Source organism: Macaca fascicularis, chromosome 16, assembly GCF_037993035.2.
Source record: "Macaca fascicularis isolate 582-1 chromosome 16, T2T-MFA8v1.1".
Taxonomy (NCBI): domain Eukaryota; kingdom Metazoa; phylum Chordata; class Mammalia; order Primates; family Cercopithecidae; genus Macaca; species Macaca fascicularis.
The window spans coordinates 43,424,384-43,443,135 of NC_088390.1; the positions used below are offsets into that span (position 1 = coordinate 43,424,384).

General features: G+C 39.2%; 1 protein-coding gene across 33 annotated transcripts in view; it reads left to right on the top strand.

Moving 5' to 3' along the window:
* SYNRG (synergin gamma) overlaps positions 1 to 18,752 on the top strand; it is a 94,997-nt gene that overhangs the window by 41,788 nt on the left and 34,457 nt on the right. For all 33 annotated transcript variants that reach the window (XM_074019031.1, XM_074019040.1, XM_074019042.1 and 30 more), the window contains 3 exons: positions 5,614 to 5,732; positions 6,254 to 6,316; positions 13,959 to 14,903. In XM_074019031.1, the coding sequence (XP_073875132.1) occupies positions 5,614 to 5,732; positions 6,254 to 6,316; positions 13,959 to 14,903 (1,127 nt within the window). The remainder of the gene's footprint in view (positions 1 to 5,613; positions 5,733 to 6,253; positions 6,317 to 13,958; positions 14,904 to 18,752) is intronic.

Consider the following 18,752-nt stretch of genomic DNA (forward strand, 5'->3'; position numbering starts at 1 on the left):
AGGCAGGAGCACATAATTGTATGTTTTTGTAGTGTTATGTACTGTTACTTTTCCACAGAATCATAATTCACAACTCTAATCATATTTCTTCACATTTCTTGTATAATTGACATTAGTGTCTTTTAAGCCTTCAGATTTCTGTTGTTTGCATAGACAGCTGCATAAACATTTCTCTAAGGTTTTACATGCCACGTTAAGCTTCGGGTACAGTAACTGATTCAGTATGTTGTCAGCATTTTTTATTTTTTTTTTGAGATGGAGTCTTTCTCTGTTACCCAGGCTGGAGGGCAGTGGTGTGATCTTCGCTCACTGCAACCTCCACCTCCCAAGATACAGTGATTCTTCTGCCTCAGTCTCCCTAGTAGCCAGGATTACAGGTGTCCACCACCACACCCAGCTAATTTTTTTGTATTTTTGGTAGAGATGGGGTTTCACCATTTCGCCATGTTGGCCAGGCTGGTCTCAAACTCCTGACCTCAAGTGAGCCTCTCGACTTGGCCTCCAAAGTGCTAGGATTACAGGCATGAGCCACCATGCCAAGCCGGCATTTTTAAAAAAGTATTTAGATATTTCTGCAAAGTGGAACACATCAGACACCAGAGTAAGCGATAGGAATTCCTTTGTTTTTATTTTTCAAATTGGTTTTTGTCAGAATACGTATTCCGTGTCTCCTGTGTTCCTGTTTATGCAGTTTCGCTCCTTTCTTCCCCGTTTAGCCAATTATCTCTTAGTCAGCACTTTGCCGCATACACACTGTAACAAGAACTAAGGGACAGGCATTATAGAGAATTACAAATTAGGAAAAGAGACTATTCTCCTGATTTTAAAAATATATTAAATGCATGTATGTAACATATAGAAGAAACATATAAAGAATGAGACCATAGAGTGCTGGTATTTCCAGGACTGCTGTACCAACACAAGCAAGTTAAACCTTCTAGACACATAAATTATATTTCTACTCCAGATCTCTTCCTTCAAACAAAATTTGTATATAGTACTACTATCTAAGCATTCCCATCTGAATGACTCAAGGCATCTCAAATTCACTGCATGAAATTAAATTCATTGTTTTCCTACTCAAAGCCAAATAAAAATGTGTTAAATCATTATTCCCTTCCTTGGTGAATGATGTCACCATATTCAGTCACCAGATTAAAAGCATGCTATTTACTTTGGCTCTGTCCTCTCTTCTTTACCACCATTAACTCTGTCAGCTCTGTGTGACAGTGTGTGATCTTAACTCCTGCCCGCTCTCAACTCTTGCTATTTCCCATGACTTACACTCCAGCCATGCCAGCATGACTCCAAACTGACCGTGCTCTTTCGAACTTTATACGTTCTGTTTGCTTCAGTCTGAAATACCCTTACCTAATCTCCCTATAGTTATAGTTCCATTTCAGAAATCAGCTAAATATAGGAAGTTTTTCCTAACCAATTGCTACCTCCAAGGTGAGTTAGGGGCCCCTCCTTTGCTACTGCTATAGTACCTGATGAATATCTGTGCCCTAATTGTAACTGCTGGTTTTCCTGACTGTTTCCCTTACTAGGCTGTAAGTATCTGAAGACAATCATTCATGTTTATATATGTAGTGCTTGGCCCCGTCATATGTAATTAATAAAGATTTGCTGGATGACTGTATAATAGTATGTGGCTTATAAACCTGATTTATCAAATTGGTGATTTATTTATCTGAGCAAAACTCTGTTTGTAGATGAAATTAAAATTTGGGGGTAGAAAGTTTTAAGATGGTGGCCAGACCTGAGATATATGGGGTATTAGCAATTTTGTGTGGCATTATCTCCATGTAATAGTTTACTTTCATATACAATACTTTGCAGATATTCCTCTTACATATAGCTCTGAGTTGACTACTTCCATGCTTTCCTTGAATAAAACTATTTTATTTGTTTTTTTTTTTTTTTAAGATGAAGCCTCGCTGTGTCACCAGGCTGGAGTGCAGTTGCGCAACCTCGGCTCCCTGCAACTTCTGCCTCCCGGATGGATTCAAGTGATTCTCCTGCCTCAGCCTCCCTAGTAGCTGGGACTACAGGCGTGCGCCACCACACCCAGCTTATTTTTGTATTTTTAGTAGAGACGGGGTTTCACCATACTGTCCAGGCTGGTCTTGAATTCCTGACCTCAGGCGATCTGCCTGCCTTGGCCACACAAAGTGCTGGAATTACAGACGTGAGCCACCATGCCCAAATGAATGAAACTATTTTGGTATTATCTAGAATTCATACTCAATATTCATTTATTCATCTAGCAAACATTTATTTAGTATTTGCTATATGCCAGACACTGGGATAGGCATGAGAAATACAGAAGCAAAAACCACAGTTCCTGCTCTAAGGACACTTAGTTTTATCTGGTATTTAAATTATCTGATAAAGTTCTCTTAGGATTAGTCCTTAAATATATGTATAAAATGTATTCCCTAGTTTATGATAATCTGTACTCCAAATTGTTTTAAAAAGAGATTTGTTAAATCATGATGTGAATAGCTAAGCCTAGGAGAGACCATTTTGGACAGAAAATGGGCATTATTTGTTAGAGAAGATGAAAAGGCAAGTAAGATGTTAGGAGTAGACCGGGATGGAGAACATTGTTAGTCTGTGAGAAAATAACATTAGTAAGGGGCAGCACCAGTTGTGGGATGCCTTATGACTTATGACATACTCTATTTTAAAGCATTTTAGGAGTAAGAAGTGGCATAATGAAAGTGATTCTTGCTACTGTGTATGGGATAAATTCATTTGCCATGGTAATCCTGCTGTGAGATGATGAGAATTACTCAGGGTTTAGAGTTATAGACACTGAACAGTTTATATCTGAGAAATTGGTTAGACTCAGTGTTGAACTAGACGTCAGAGTCAAAGGAGAGATGACAGTTGAGCCTGCGCATAAAACCTGAAGGGCCTCTGGAAGGCAGCAACATCATCCAGTTACTCATTCAGAAAATACTATGTGCCGGGCACTCGGGAGCCTAGACTAATCAACAAAGCAGATATGGGACATTGATCATAGAAAAGTTAACAAGGGGGCCAGGGTTGGCCAGGCACGGTGGCTCATGCCTGTAATCCCAGCACTTTGGGAGGCCGAGGCAGCGGATCATCTGAGGTCAGGAGTTTGAGACCAGCCTGGCCAACATGGCGAAACCCCGTCCCTACAAAAAAAATAAACAAATAAAAATACAAAAATTACCCAGGCATGGTGGTGTGTGCCTCTAATTCCAGCTACTTGGGAGGCTGAGGCAGGAGAATTGCTGAACCTGAGAGGTAGAGTTTGCAGTGAGCCAAGATCGCGCCACTGCACTCCAGCCTGGGAGACAGAGTGAGAAGTTGTCTTATTAAAAAAAAAAAAAAAAAAGGCTGGCGGGGAAGGCTGGGTGCAGTGGCTCTTGCCTGTAATCCTAGCGCTTTGGGAGGCGGATCAGTTGAGCCCAGGAGTTCAAGACCAGCCTAGAAAACCTATGGAGACGCCATCTCTACCAAAAATGCAAAAATTACCTGGGCATGGTGGTACATGCCTGTAGTACCAGCTGTCCCAACTACTTGGGATGCTGAGGCAGGAGAATCACTTGAACCCAGGAGGTCGAAACTGCAGTGTGCCATGATCGTGCCGCTGCACTCCAGCCTGGGCAACAGAGCAAGACACTGTCTCAAAAAATAAATAAAAGTTCACAAAGGGTTAATGTACAGGAGTTTGGGGTTGGTTAGTTTATTCTGCTGAGATCAAAATATTTCTTTTTAAATGTATATATTTAGCAGGGTAAGCAACTAAATAAAACTACCACAGTCATATGGAGTGATTGTAAAACACTAATAGATTCACTAGAGAAAATGCAAAATACTTTTTTATGCCGAATTTTTTAAGTCTTACCTTTCAGTAGAATACAGGTTCGTAAGTGTAAAATCAATATGCCTTTCTCACTTGAGTATTTTCATTAGTATGAAAGGGTAGAAATAACTGTCTTCATGTTTGGAACGGATGATGAGTACTGTGTAACTGGCATAAACACTTTCATGGTGATTACAGTGTTTTTTTTTTAAATAACTTCAGAGAAAGAACTGGAATGAAATATTCATTTGCAGTGTGCATAAAATTACAGTCTGAGTCATAACTTTTTTGAATGAAATTTTGTTGACTTTAATCAGCAAGCAGTAGTTCATTACCCTGAAGATCCTGGTTTTTTTTTTTTTTTTTTTCCCCAATTCTGTGAATATAATTTTAAAATTAATCAATTAAGTGTAACATGTAGTAGAAAGATTTTTACCAATGAGCCTTAAAAGGCCATAGCTAAAGTTGGAGGATCATGAAAAATAAAGAAATCATTCAACTTTTGGGTTTTTTTCCCCCCTAAGATGTTAATTGCCTTTATTCCCGTGTAACATCCTGTACAGTGAATTGTACTTTAATTACTTATGGAAGTTTTAAAAAGTCAACTTACAATGTATAGATGATGGCTTATTTCATTTGTCAAGATCAGTTATGTAGCAGCTGTTTGGTGGTGATGTGAAATCATAATATTTGATGGCATTAAGTCCTAAAGGACTGTGTACCCCATTAGCATGCAGCTGCCAGAGCCTAGTTTTTACCTTGCTTGTAAGCCACTGATAAGAAGATTTAAATGACTGTGGAAATATTTTTACTCCAGGGCAAAGAACTCAATAGAAATCCATTTATATAACTTATGCATGTTATTGAATGACACAAACTAGTGGTGGAATGTAGTCATTCATATGTAAAGGTAGTTCTTCCAGGGAGCTGCCCGGGTCTGATAAGGGAAGAAGAAGAAGAAGAAAAAAAAAAGTAATGCTTTTATAGTATGTGTTTAAGCCTTCTAAGAATTACCCACACAGATACTACTCATTACGCTACTTTTCCATCCAGCATGAAATATGTCCACAGGCAAAAGTATCTTTATCTAATTTTGAAGTGATTGTTGTTTTGTTACAAAGATAGCTTCTGAAACCGCTGATGTGATCCCTGTAAAAATGCAAATTGTATTAACTCTACGGCAGCTTATCAGATGTGTGCACTTCTACTGGTAGGCAATGCAGTACAGTCAGAAGAACAATTTACATTTGTCTTGGACAACATTTCATAAATAGATTTTTATCTTAACTGTTCTACCTCTGCACTCTGAACCCATTGAAGATAATAATTTATATTAAGGTTAACATGATTTATTTTAAAATATTGAGTATACATATGTGGAACAGTTCACTTTTGTAGTTTTATGGACCTTAAGTTAAAATTGCAGGAAGTCATCATTCTTTAATAACCTACTTCCAATGCCATTCCAGTTATTATGGCTTAAAGAGGTGCTTAGACAGTCAGCATGGATCTGACCCCTCTTCATTTAATTAAGAAAAAAATGATTGGGTAATGTGTTTTATCTGTTTTTTTTTTTTTTTTTTTTTTTTTTTAGAAAAAGGACATTTTTTTTCTTTGTGGTGTATATGTATACTATATAGTTTCTAACTTTTAAAGCAGAGAGCCATGAGTTTTAATGAAATCCCTGTTTGCCATTTTAATTCGAACTTCTTTTTTGATGATAAAGGAAGCATTCAATGTCATCAAAACATGTTTCGTTTTTCCTTTAGTGCCCCTTCTTTGTTGATGCCACTTCCCGGAACTAAAACATTGCCTTCAATGGACAAATATGCTGTGTTTAAAGGAATTGCAGCTGACAAGTCCTCTGAAAATACTGTTCCACCTGGAGGTAAAAACAGTGGGTAAATTCATAAACTTGTGAATGCTAAATTGCATAATATTTAAATTGTATGAATCTTTAAGTGGTGGTCTTCTGTGTGCTAAATGTGTAAAATGCCTATACCACATGTTAAGAGTGTTTGGCGGCTGGGCGCGGTGGCTCACGCCTGTAATCCCAGCACTTTGGGAGGCTGAGGTGGGCAGATCATGAGGTCAGGAGATCGAGGCCATCCTGGCTAACACAGTGAAACTCCATCTCTACTAAAAGTGCAAAAAATTAGCCGGGCATGGTGGCGGGTGCCTGTAGTCCCACCTACTTGTGAGGCTGAGGCAGGAGAATGGCGTGAGCCCGGGAGGCAGAGCTTGCGGTGAGCCAAGATCGCACCACTGCACTATTCTAGCCTGGGTGACAGAGCGAGACTCTCTCTCAAAAAAAAAAAGAGTGTTTGGTTAAACCAATCTGCCTGACTTCCTGGAGCTGTAATTTCAGGATTCCTAACCTTAATTGAGCTTCTGTCCTTTCTGTCATAGATCCTGGTGATAAATATAGTGCTTTCAGAGAACTCGAACAGACAGCAGAGAATAAACCTTTAGGTAAGTTTTTGAGTCCTTAAAAGAATAAATTATTTCCATTTTTAATAAAAAAGGGATTTTTGATGGTTCTTTCCATGGCATTCCTTTATTTTAGTGTGTGTGCATGTGTGTGTGTGTTTGTGTGTTTAGGAGAAAAAAACTGAATAGATAAAACAATATGGTATAGTAGTGATGTTTATAATAGATACTCTTAAAGTATTCTACTTCAGAAAACCTTAATAATAGCAACTGTGTTTAGGCCAGGGGCAGTGGCTCATGCCTGTAATCCCAGCAGTTTGGAAGGCCGAGGAAGGTGGATCACCTGAGGTCAGGAGTTTGAGACCACCCTGGCCAATATGGCAAAACCCTGTCTCTACTAAAAATACGAAAATTAGCCGGGTGTGGTGGTGCACACCTGTAGTCCCAGGTACTCAGGAGGCTGAGGCAGGAGAATCACTTGAACCCAGGAGGTGGAGGTTGCAGTGAGCTGAGATTGTGCCACTGCACTCCAGCCTGGGTGACAGAGCAAGACTCCATCTCAGAAAAAAAAAAAAAGCTACTGTTTTTAAAAAATATCTTGATAGGATCAGACACAGTTGCTCATACCTGTAATCCCAGCACTTTGGGAGACTGATCTGGGCAGATCACCTGAGGTCAGGAGTTCGAGACCAGCCTCGCCAACATGGTGAAACCCCATCTCTACTAAAAATACAAAAAAGTTAGCCTGGCATGGTGACACGTGCCTGTAGTCCTAGCTACTCAGGAGGCTGAGGCACAAGAATCGCTTGAACTCAGGGAGACAGAGGTTGCAGTGAGCCAAGATCATAAAAAAAAAAGAAAAGGTAGGTACTGAATGGGGGATTATGTAATAGAAGGGAAATAAGATTACTTCTTATAGTTCTGGAAATTACAAGGAGTTAAATGTACTTGAGAATTACTTATTTTCTAAAATTTAGGGCATGCCAGGCACAGTGGCTCATGCCCGTAATTCCAGCACTTTGAGAGTCCAAAATGGGAGGATGGCTTGAGCCCAGGAGTTTGAGACCAACCTGGGCAACATAGTGAGACCTTGTCTCTACAAAAAAAAAAAAAAAAAATTAGCCAGGTGTGGTGATGCACACCTGTGGTCCCAGCTACTCGAGAGGCTGAGGTGGGAGGATTGCTTGAGCCTGGGAGGTGGAGGCTGCAATGAGCCCTAATTGTGCCACCGTACCCTAGCCTGGGCAGCAAGCAAGACTCCATCTCAATCAATCAATAAAAATAAAATAAAATTTGGGGCAAATTCCAAATCAGTGTTGTTTCCTTTGAAGATAGGACATTCCCTTTCATGGGAAGCTTGCATGACAAGTTAAATTCCCTTGTGAAATGAGAGCTGTGGTTACTCTTGATTTATTACACTGCTCAACGAGGCTTGAAGTATTAGCAGTACAGCAATCTGTGGACTGTAAAGGCAGCAACTAGTCTTTTTTTTTTTTGAAACAGAGTTTTATTCTTGTCAGCCAGGCTGGAGTGCAATGGCATGATCTCGGCTCACTGCAGCCAATACCTCTCGGGTTCAAGCGATTCTTCTGTCTCAGCCTCTTGAGTAGCTGGGATTACAGGTACCTGCCCCCATGCCTGGCTAATTTTCATATTTTTAGTAGAGACAGGGTTTCACCATGTTGGCCAGGCTGGTCTCAAACTCCTGACCTCAGGTGATCTGCCCACCTCGGCTTCCCACAGTGCTGGGATTGCAGGCGTGAGCCACCACACTTGGCCAGTCTTGTTCTTTTCAAGATTTTTTTTTTCTATTACTGTTGCAGTACCTGGTACCATTATTATTTGTTATTTTTTAGCTATTCACTCATGATCTAGAAATAACACATTCTAGAATAACATTATTAAAAACAACTTGATTAAGGCATAGTCACTGCTACATATTATAAAGCAGGTACAAGGTACTTTACATTCACAGAGGTATAATATAGTACTGTCTTACATCTATAATACTAGAGCGTACAATTAAAAAGACGTTATATAAGATTTGATTCTACTTTTCCAGTAGAGAGCCCAAAGGTTGGTATGACACAGCTCTCATACAGAAATGCACCTTCTTAGCTAGGATTTTCTTTCAGTAGTAGCATGGTTATAGGTACTCACTTTTCTTCATGAACATCAGCTAAAAATAATTTTAAAACAAACATATGAAACATTGGATTCCTAAAAAGATGACCAAGTGGGGGTAAGCAGGACTCAACCAAACTCATATTTTACCGGATCCCTCGTGTTTGAGCAGTGAGAGCTCTGTGAAAGAAAGGGAATGGCAAGGAGCACTTCAAAACTTGGGCCACAACCAAAACACAGGATCATTTCAAACAGAAGCAGTAACCAAACAATGCTCACTTAGTATGTTCAAGGATGCCAACATCAATATTCAGTCATCTGCACACTCATCCAGTAAGAATGGGTGATCAGTTACTATACTTGGCTTGCGTTAAACTGAATCACCACTCTACAAGATTTTCAAGATTGGCTGTAATTTGATGAGAAAGATGAAGAGAGGGGTTTATGTGCACATGTGGTTACCATCTCTAATAGTAAGACTTAGAGTACAAGGGAGTATAAAATGATCATTCGAGAGTCATATATGTAAAAACCGAAAGTTATATTTGTGGTTAAATCCTACTGTAAACATGATGTGTAGGGTTTAGATAACCCATGGGTCAAAGTATGTTCTCGAAAGCTTAACTATGCATGCTATGAAATGTGTATACTCTAATGAGAATTTCCTTCTGGGAACAATACCACATTCTATCTTTACATATTGAATGCTCAGACTTGGGACATCCTTCAGCAATCTTTTATTTCCACCCTTCTGCTAGGTTGGGGAGAGATGGTGGGTAGGTATGGTAGGAACTGTATTGCTTAATCATCTCTAAAAAAGGGAAGCCCACCTCTTATAAAAATATTCAACCTCTTTTAACTGTTAGGTTCTAGAAATGTTTCCTTGTGTTTCATCCAAGCTTTTAGAATATAATAGCCATTTCTTCCTCAGTATCAGATACACAGTGGGAGTAACAGAGTGGGAGTAACAGAGATAAACAGAGTAACAGTGTGGGAGTAACAGAGATAAACCCGAGGGGAACTTTTGACTTGTGAGGTTTTTATTTGCACCTAGCAATGTTTTTTCATCAACACTTGGGCCAAGACAAGTTTGGAGTAAAGAGCACATAGTTTAACATGAGGGTTCTTTGTGTAATGTGGTATTAATGACCATAATATGTATTCCTGTAACAGACAATAGGAAAAGACAGTGGTGCCACCAATATGTAAGCAGTACCTTAGTCCTGCTTTTTCAATACTTTTTTTTTTTTTTTTTTTTGAGACAGTGTTATGTTCTGTCATCCAGCCTGGAGTGCGGTGGTGCAGTCATAGCTCACAGCAGCTTCCAGCTCCTGGACTCAAGCAGCCTCAGCCTCCCTCCCAAGTAGCTAGAACTGTAGATGTGCACCATCACAATGGGGTCTTGCTCTGTTGCCCAGGCTAGTCTTGAACTCCTGGCCTCAAGCAATCTTTCCAGCTCAGCCTCCCAAAATGCTGGGATTACAAGTGTGAGCCACCATGGCCAACCAAATTTCAGTACTTTTTTAAAAAAAGTTCCAGATTGTTGTTATTTTCATTTGCCTGCTTTCATTCCTATCTTAATTCTAAGGTCTTCCAAGTAGAGTTACCAACTGTGTTCATTTTAGGAGAATAGATTTTATTTTCCTAAATGGTATGATATCTTTTTTATACTCATTAAAAATACATTGATTTGACTTTGTTAAAGTACATTAGTATCTTAGAATTTATGAAGAATCTTATAGTATTGTGTTCAGAGCTGTGGGTTGCTTAGGTTACTGAATGACAGAGTTTAATAATATTTCCTTTTTTCCATCTCCACAGTTTAAGCCATAAATTAAAGTAAATGAGGAAAATGTTCTTTATAAATAAATGGCACATTTTTATTGAAGTTTTAGCAAAAAAGTGGATTCTTTTGAGATTTTTTTAGAGCCTAAAAAGTGACAGGAGAGGGAAACTTATGAGTATGTAGACATTAACCAAAAAGCTAACCATGAAATAATATGCTTAATATGCCTTCTGATAGACAAGCTTCCATTGACTGTGACTAATTTATTTGCCAACAAATTCCCTTTGTAAACCCACCCATTTTTATTTCCTTTTAACCCTTTCACCCAGCTTACATTTCCATTGGAAAAGTTTACAATTCATCAGTAAGTGTAATTTGCTGTGGTGATTAAAATACACAAACAAAGCAATACTTGTCAATTTCACAGATATTTCAAAGCAATGCATTAAAAATTTAGGCTGTGATAAAAATGGCTACTTATTACCTCTACATTTACAGAAATAATACAGATATAATCAGTGATACTACTAATTTAAAATTCTAGGGTGATTTTTAAAAGTTTTACATCTTCTATCAGTTTGTGAAATTGACTTGAGTTTTACTAGTGGTATGTCTTACAAATATAAATTACAGGAAATCTGAGTGCTGTTCCTCTCTTATTAGATGAATTCCTTGGTGTTGATGAATTATGGTGATGAATTGGTTAACTATCTCAGGTTAGGAGGAAAAATCAGCTTGTATTGTTTTTGGTGCTTTTTTTTCATCTTCTATATCCAAGTATATATCTTGTTACAAGCACAGTATATTTTATTTTTTAAATTTATTTTTATTTATTTATTTATTTATTTATTTATTTATTTATTTATTTATTTTTGAGACAGAGTTTCGCTCTTGTTGCCCCAGCTGGAGTGCAATGGTGCAATCTCGGCTCACTGCAATCTGCCCCCCGGGTTCAAGCGATTCTCCTCCCTCAGCCTCCCAAGTAGCTGGGATTACAGGCACCTGCCACCACACCCAGCTAATTTTTTGTATTTTTAGTAGAGATGGGGTTTTACCATGTTGGCCATGCTCAAACTCCAGACCTCAGGTGACCCACCCGCCTTGGCCTCCCAAAGTGCAAGGATTACAGGCGTGAGCCACCGTGCCCAGCCCAAGCACAGTATATTTTAAGCCTGCATTATTTTATATACCAATTTAAGCATTGGATTTTGGTTATTTTAATTTACTTAGTTTTAACCTCCAGAAATGGCACTTTTTTTTTTTTTTTAATAATAAATGATGTTGGTTGGTATAGCTATATATATTTTTTTTAATTTTTATTTTTGAGACAGTGTCTCTCTCTGTCCCCCAGGCTGGAGTGCAGTGGTGAGATCTTGGCTCACTGCAACCTCCACCTCCCAGGTTCAAACAATTCTTGTGCCTCAGCCTCCCAAGTAGCTGGGATTACAGGCATGTGCCTCCATGCCCAGCTAATTTTTCTGTATTTTTAGTAGAGATGGGGTTTCTCCATGTTGGTCAGGCTCGTCTTGAACTCCTCCTGGCTTCAAGTGATAACGCCCGCCTGGGCCTTCCAAAGTGCTGGGATTACAGGTGTGAGCCACTGTGCCTGGCCTTGGCATAACTATATTTACATTTGGTTTATCTCTAGTTTTTAATTACCTGGTATAGCCTAGTGGATTTTATGGTAGACCTTCAGGTGCTATTAGAAAACTGAGATCATCTGCATCCTGACGCTCTACCTGAGTGATAACGTTACTTTGATAATAAAGAATATAGAAACCTTTTAAGAATCACAGGCCTTGGGCCGGGCGCTGTAGCTCACGCCTGTAATCCCAGTACTTTGGGAGGCCAAGGCAGGTGGATCACCTGAGGTTAGGAGTTTGAGACTAGCCTAGCCAATGTGGTGAAACCCCGTCTCTACTAAAAATACAAAAATTAGCCAGGCGTGGTGGCAGGCGCCTGTGATCCCAGCTACTTGGGAGGCTGAGGCAGGAGAATCGCTTGAACCCAGGAGGTGGAGGTTTCCGTGAGCTGAGATCGCACCATTGCACTCCAGCCTGGGTGACAAGAACAAAACTCTGTCTCAAAAAAGAAAAAAAAAAAAGAATCACAGGCCTAAATTTTTATCAGTATCTTAACTGAGTCTGTTTAATTATTTATGAGAAGTACATAAGTACCCACATTATTTAACCAGAATATCAAAATAAACATTCTAGGACACATGTTTCTCAGGATCTCCTGAGAACTGTGTCATGGGCCAAAGAAATTTTATTAAAAAATAAAAAATATGCCAGGCACAGTGGCTCACACCTGTAATCCCAGCACTTTGGGAGGCCGAGGCAGGCGGATCACGAGGTCAGGAGATTGAGACCATCCTGGCCTCCCCCACCCCATCTCTACTAAAAAAAAAAAAAAAAAAAAAAATTAGCCAGGCGTGGTGGCGAGTGCTGTAGTCCCAGCTACTCGGGAGACTGAGGCAGGAGAATGGTGTGAACCTGGGAGGTGGAGCTTGCAGTGAGCCGAGATTGCGCCACTGCACTCCAGCCTGGGCGACAGAGCGAGACTCTGTTTCAAAAAATAAAAAATAAATAAAGGCTGGGTACGGTGGCTCACGCCTGTAATCCCAGCACTTTGGGAGGCCGAGGCGGGCGGATCACCTGAGGTCAGGAGTTCGAGACCAACCTCAACATGGAGAAACCCCGTCTCTACTAAAAATACAAAATTAGCCGGGTGTGGTGGTGCATGCCTGTAATGCCAGCTACTCAGAAGGCTGAGGCAAGAGAATTGCTTGAAACTGGGAGGCGGAGGTTGCAGTGAGCCGAGATCACGCCATTGCACTCCAGCCTGGGCAACAAGAACGAACTCCATCTCAAAAAAAAAAAAAAAAAAAAATTCCGTCAGTTACTCCATTCTCAGAGTAGCATAATATAAACTAAAGTCTAAATTATAACTTCCAAAACTTTGTTATAATAGAGTTGGTATTTATTCAAATCCTTTTGAATTTTAATAAATAAAAATAAGTGCTCATTGATGCAGTGAGACAGCTAATTTGTAGAAAAGCTCAAGTGCTTAGAGACTTTTTTTTCTGTGAGATTCAGCTTATTAGAGAGTATGGGGAGGAGCTGCTTTACAGTGTGCCCCACCTAGAATGCTTTGCAAATAAATAGAACCTTTTCAAACATTGTCATCAAAGCTCCCTTCAAATTAATGCCTTCCTTTACTTGAGCAAGACCACATAGTATCTAAGGTTATTCTTAAAGTGCCCGGCTGAACCAAGTGTTGTCCATCCTGAATATTAGATGTAGGATTTTTCATAATATTTCATTGGTACCTCTGATTTTTTTTTTTAACCAGGTAACATATTTTATCTTTAAAGGGCCACTATTTTAATATGCCTCTCTTCAAGAACCTCTAACCCTATTTCTTATTGTATTGTCTGCTTGGTTGGCTAGCTGTGGGAACAAAAAGTCTTGAGAGAAGTGCTTCTAGCCAGCTGTAGGATCTAGAGCTAGGGGAGATCCCACACTAAAAGCATGAGCAAATGAAAATGTTACTGGCAGGTACTTTCAGTTTGATTTCTGTTTATTTCAGTATCACTAGACCTCAGTGTGGAAACAAATGTGTAGTTCGATAGGGTTTAAACTATAAACATTATTAAGTAATGTCAAGTCAGTGGAGAAAAGTCTGTGAAATTATGCTTGCAGTTTAATATGCTGTGCGTTATATGGTTTTCAGTTCAGCATTGCTAGTTTTGGGTGGTATTTTTTCTTTCAGGAGAAAGCTTTGCAGAATTCAGATCTGCAGGAACTGATGATGGTTTCACCGATTTTAAAACAGCCGATAGTGTATCACCACTAGAGCCACCGACAAAAGACAAAACTTTTCCACCATCCTTCCCCTCAGGAACCACACAACAGAAACAACAAACACAAGTGAAAAATCCTCTGAACTTAGCAGACCTAGATATGTTTTCCTCAGTTAATTGCAGCAGCGAGAAACCATTGTCTTTTTCAGCTGCATTTAGCACATCAAAATCAGTTTCCACACCACAGCCAACAGGTTCTGCTGCTGCTACGACAGCATTGGCATCAACGAAAACTTCTAGTTTGGCTGATGAGTTTGGAGAATTCAACCTTTTTGGGGAATATTCTGGTCTACCACCTGTTGGGGAGCAGGATGACTTTGCAGATTTTATGGCTTTCAGTAATAGCTCTATTTCATCTGAGCAAAAGCCGGATGACAAATATGATGCCCTTAAAGAGGAAGCCAGTCCCGTTCCTCTAACCAGCAACATGGGCAGCACAGTGAAGGGTGGACAAAACCTAACTGCTGTGTCTACCAAGTATGATGTCTTCAGACAACTTTCTCTGGAAGGATCTGGACTAGGTGTTGAAGACCTAAAAGATAACACTCCTTCAGGAAAAAGTGATGATGATTTTGCTGACTTCCACTCCAGTAAATTTTCTTCCATAAACTCGGACAAATCCCTGGGAGAGAAAGCAGTGGCTTTCAGACACACCAAAGAAGACTCTGCATCAGTGAAGTCCTTGGATCTCCCTTCCATTGGTGGCAGCAGTGTCGGCAAGGAGGACTCTGAAGATGCACTCTCTGTTCAGTTTGACATGAAATTGGCTGATGTGGGAGGAGATCTTAAGCATGTCATGTCTGATAGCTCTTTGGATTTACCAACAGTTAGTGGCCAGCATCCTCCTGCTGCAGGTGAGGAATTGGTGAGATTGCTCTGGTGATGGTGTTGTAGATTTCAAAGATGATTCTGCGGGTGTTGATTTACATGAGTAAGGCTCTGGCCCTTTATCTTTATGAATCTCTAATAATCAACCTCTTTGTTGCCAGTCTCCTTAAAGCAGTATTAAATTTGATTCTATGGATACTTGCATATATGGATACTGTGGCTACTGTGGAACTTAGATTGGGTAGCTAAAATATTTTTATTTTTGAAATCTAGCACCAGCTTGGTGTTAGAGGCACATAAAAACTCACTGCTAAGTGAACCCCACATTGCCAGAAATTTGATAAGGACTTTTGCAGTGCCAGCAGTGTTTCTCCATTTCTGTGAGTAAAATCATTGTTTCCCTCTCCTTTTTTCTTCTCTTGGGTATACACAGCAACTGCCAGTATAGTATTCTGTTGGATTTACAGAAACTAACTCTCGTTAGGCCAAGAAAGTAAAAATTTCTAACCACTTGTAGTGCAGTTTGCCACATCCCTTTAAGAGAAGAAGAGAGAAAGAGTTTATATATGAATGTTCTTTATGTCAGGGTCTGGCAAAGAGGAGGGCGTGTGTTGTCAGTGGAATCCAGGAGCTGTTTTCAGTGTTAACTCTGTTACTAGAAATATTAAGTTGTAACAAATCTGTAGATATTAGAATAGGGTAACTGCTAACTTTCTGATAAAATGTTTGAAAACATCGTATTAGGGAGCCCTCTGAATTCTGTGTGGATTTACATGTAGCAATTTACTCTCTAGTTCAACTTCTGTCATAAAAACTAGATTCCCAAGTGTCCTGGTTTTTGTTTGGTTTTGTTTTTTGATATGTATATAGAAAGATAAACCTATTTTGTGGCCTTTTAATAATGAGAAATATCTCAGTATCACTGTATTATTCTAGAAAATGTATTATGCATATGAAAGGTTTGGTTTTGTCTAACTAGGGAGGGACACATGAGACACTTCCAAGTTTACAGATTCAGGCAGAAATTGTCAAGTCCTATAGCTTTTGCATATGTCAAATTTGCAAGTCGGAAAACAAAATTGCATCCATCCTTTGGCTCTGGAAATGTAGGTATTCCTAAACAGGGTGCTGAATCAGGAGCAAGTTAGCAGAGACATTGCATATTTCATGTTGCTACTTGCTAAGGTATTTTTCAAATGCAGTGGGCGGTCTGAAGAGCTCCTGTGCCCTTGACTGTCTACTTTCTTTTTTTTTTCCTTTTTTTGTACTTTTCCTCAGAAATTTTCTTATTTTTTTTTGCTGCTGTTTGATAGAGTGATTTGGGTTTTTGTTTTGTTTTGTTTTGTTTTGTTTTTTTGTATGAGCTGCTTGAACCACAGCAGTTGGTTGCAAAGTGCTCTGTTTTCTGAACAATACTGGATTTTTATTTAAAAATCTCATAACATGTATACTAGCCTTTTGGACTCTGAAGCTACTAATTAGAAACTATTTTTCTGAAAGTGAATCTATATTCTTTCACAGTGCCAAGCTAGATGTCTTTATGAAATGAGTCTAATCCAGGTTTGGGGTGTCTTTTTTCCCCCCATTTTATTTGGAGGTTGGTTTTTTGACCAAGCTTGTTCTTATTGACCTGTTAAAATAATCTCTTCTGTGCTCATGTTCTTTTATGTATGTTTGGAACATCCCCAGCTTGGAGCCTGTAATGTTCAAGCTAACTCTCTTCAGTTGGAGGATATTCTTAAAACAGATTGTTTCCTCCCATTGATCTGTAAACCTCCTGTCAGAAAGGAGCAGTATCCCTTTAGAGCGGTTGTTAAAAGGGGTTGATGTCTGACCAATGTGCTATATTGCTGTTGTGCAAAACTGCTGCATTAACGTATTGTAGAGGGTAAATGGCAAGGACTTATTCAGAGTAATGTGGTTTTATTTTATCCTCATGTTCACCACAGTATCTCTTGCTCTCTTAGTTTGAGGGTTAAAGGTACTTCTTGTTGGAGAAATAAGAAGTGAGCTGATGAAGAGAGAATAAAACCTGGTAGATTGCTGTCTGTGGACCTTAATCCTGTTTAGAAGCCCTAACTTAACTCTGAAGGGGATACTGTCTCTTTTACTCTTGCTATAATTCTTTGTATGGAAGGTAGATAATACTGATAACATTGCCTGATTTCTCTGCATATATTACATTTAACCCTTTGAGCCCTTGCTGCATATAATTTCAACTAGGCTGCTTTTTCCCCCCGACTAAATTTAATCTGTGGCACTGAAGCATCTTGACGTGCAGTCATTAAAATCATATGGTTTTATTGGCAGCAAGAGCTGACCCTCATCTGTGACATTTTCAAAGGGTTAGCAAGACTTCTGTAGCTACCTACCTACCTACCTGTAAAGTAGCTCTTCTTTGACATTGAAAATCTTTGTATTTTAATTAGTGCCCCTTTTTTGGCTGCTTTTCTGATGTCTTTTTTTCAATTTAGACATTTTCTGTGTGAATGTGCCTTCGAATTTGCTTTAGTATATTCCTCTGCAAACACTGATCTGCATGCTTATTCTGATGACTTCTTTTCCAGCTCTTCTGTATCACTCTCTTTTGTGATCTGTAAGTCTTGTGTTAATAAATAATTCTTTGGCATATTTTGAAAGTGTGGGGATGTGTGTAATTTGTACTTTTTCAGGGTTAGACCAAAGAAATACCTGACTGGTACCAAGTTTAAAGCAATAGTAGCCTGAGACTAGAGGGTTTTCCCCTTTAGTTTTGTTTCGTCAAACACCTGCCTTCTAAGAAAGTATTGGTACATTTTAGCCGTTGTTTCTTATAATTCCATTAATGTAAGTTTTTAACATGGCATTGCATTGAAATATAACTTCAGACTTAAATAAGAGTAAACCTTACACTACTTTACATGATAGGGAGAAAGAACATTTGTTGCAGTTTCTTCTCTTGAAGAAACTGATCATATTTTATTGTAGAGAATCTGTCTTTACGAGGCATGACATTGAAGAGAAGGGGAAGGTGAGGAAAAAGACCTAAGAGTTGAGTGTTGTGGAAAGAGTTAACTATAACTACCTAGTTATCCATAACTATCTAGTTATCTGTAACTAACTGCATAGTTCAAGCTACTACGTAGTTATAGATAACTAGATAGTTATAAACTTAATTTAAAATAAATCAAATAATATTGAAATGGACTTCTGAGCACAGTAAATGTAAACTGTATTTAAATTGATAATCTGCATAATAGAAAGTGTTCTGTATTAATAGCAGGAAGTCTTCAGGATGGAATTTGATTTGAGTTTGAAATTGGATACTCAGCCGGGCGCGGTGGCTCACGCCTATAATCCCAGCACTTTGGGAGGCCAAGGTGGGTGGACTGCTTGAGGCTGGTAGTTCATGACCAGCCTGGGCAACATGGTGAAACCCCATCTTTACCAAAAAATACAAAAATTAGTCGGACATGGTGGTGTGCACCTGTAGTCCCAGCTACTCAGGAGGTGAGGATCAGGTGATCCTGGGAGGTTGAGGCTATAGTGAGCTGTGATCACATCACTGCACTCCAGCCTGGGTGACAGCAAGACCCTGTCTCAAAGAAAGAAAAATTGGGTGCTCCATCCTCTAATTGCAGAGCATGTTAGATTTGCAGTTATGTATTCTGTATGATGAAGCAACCCTCAGCCTTTTTTTTTTTCTTTTCTGATAGTACATAAAGCAAATTCTTAAAACAAGTTTGGGGGGTGTGTCTAAGAAAGTAAGGGTTGAACCATTCTTATTTTTAAGAAAACAATTTCTAGAAGGACCAATGAAATGTAGCAACAAGCGTAGGTCAAACATGGAAAATATTTTCTCCATTTTAGAGTATGGTAACAGTAAAAAAACCTTG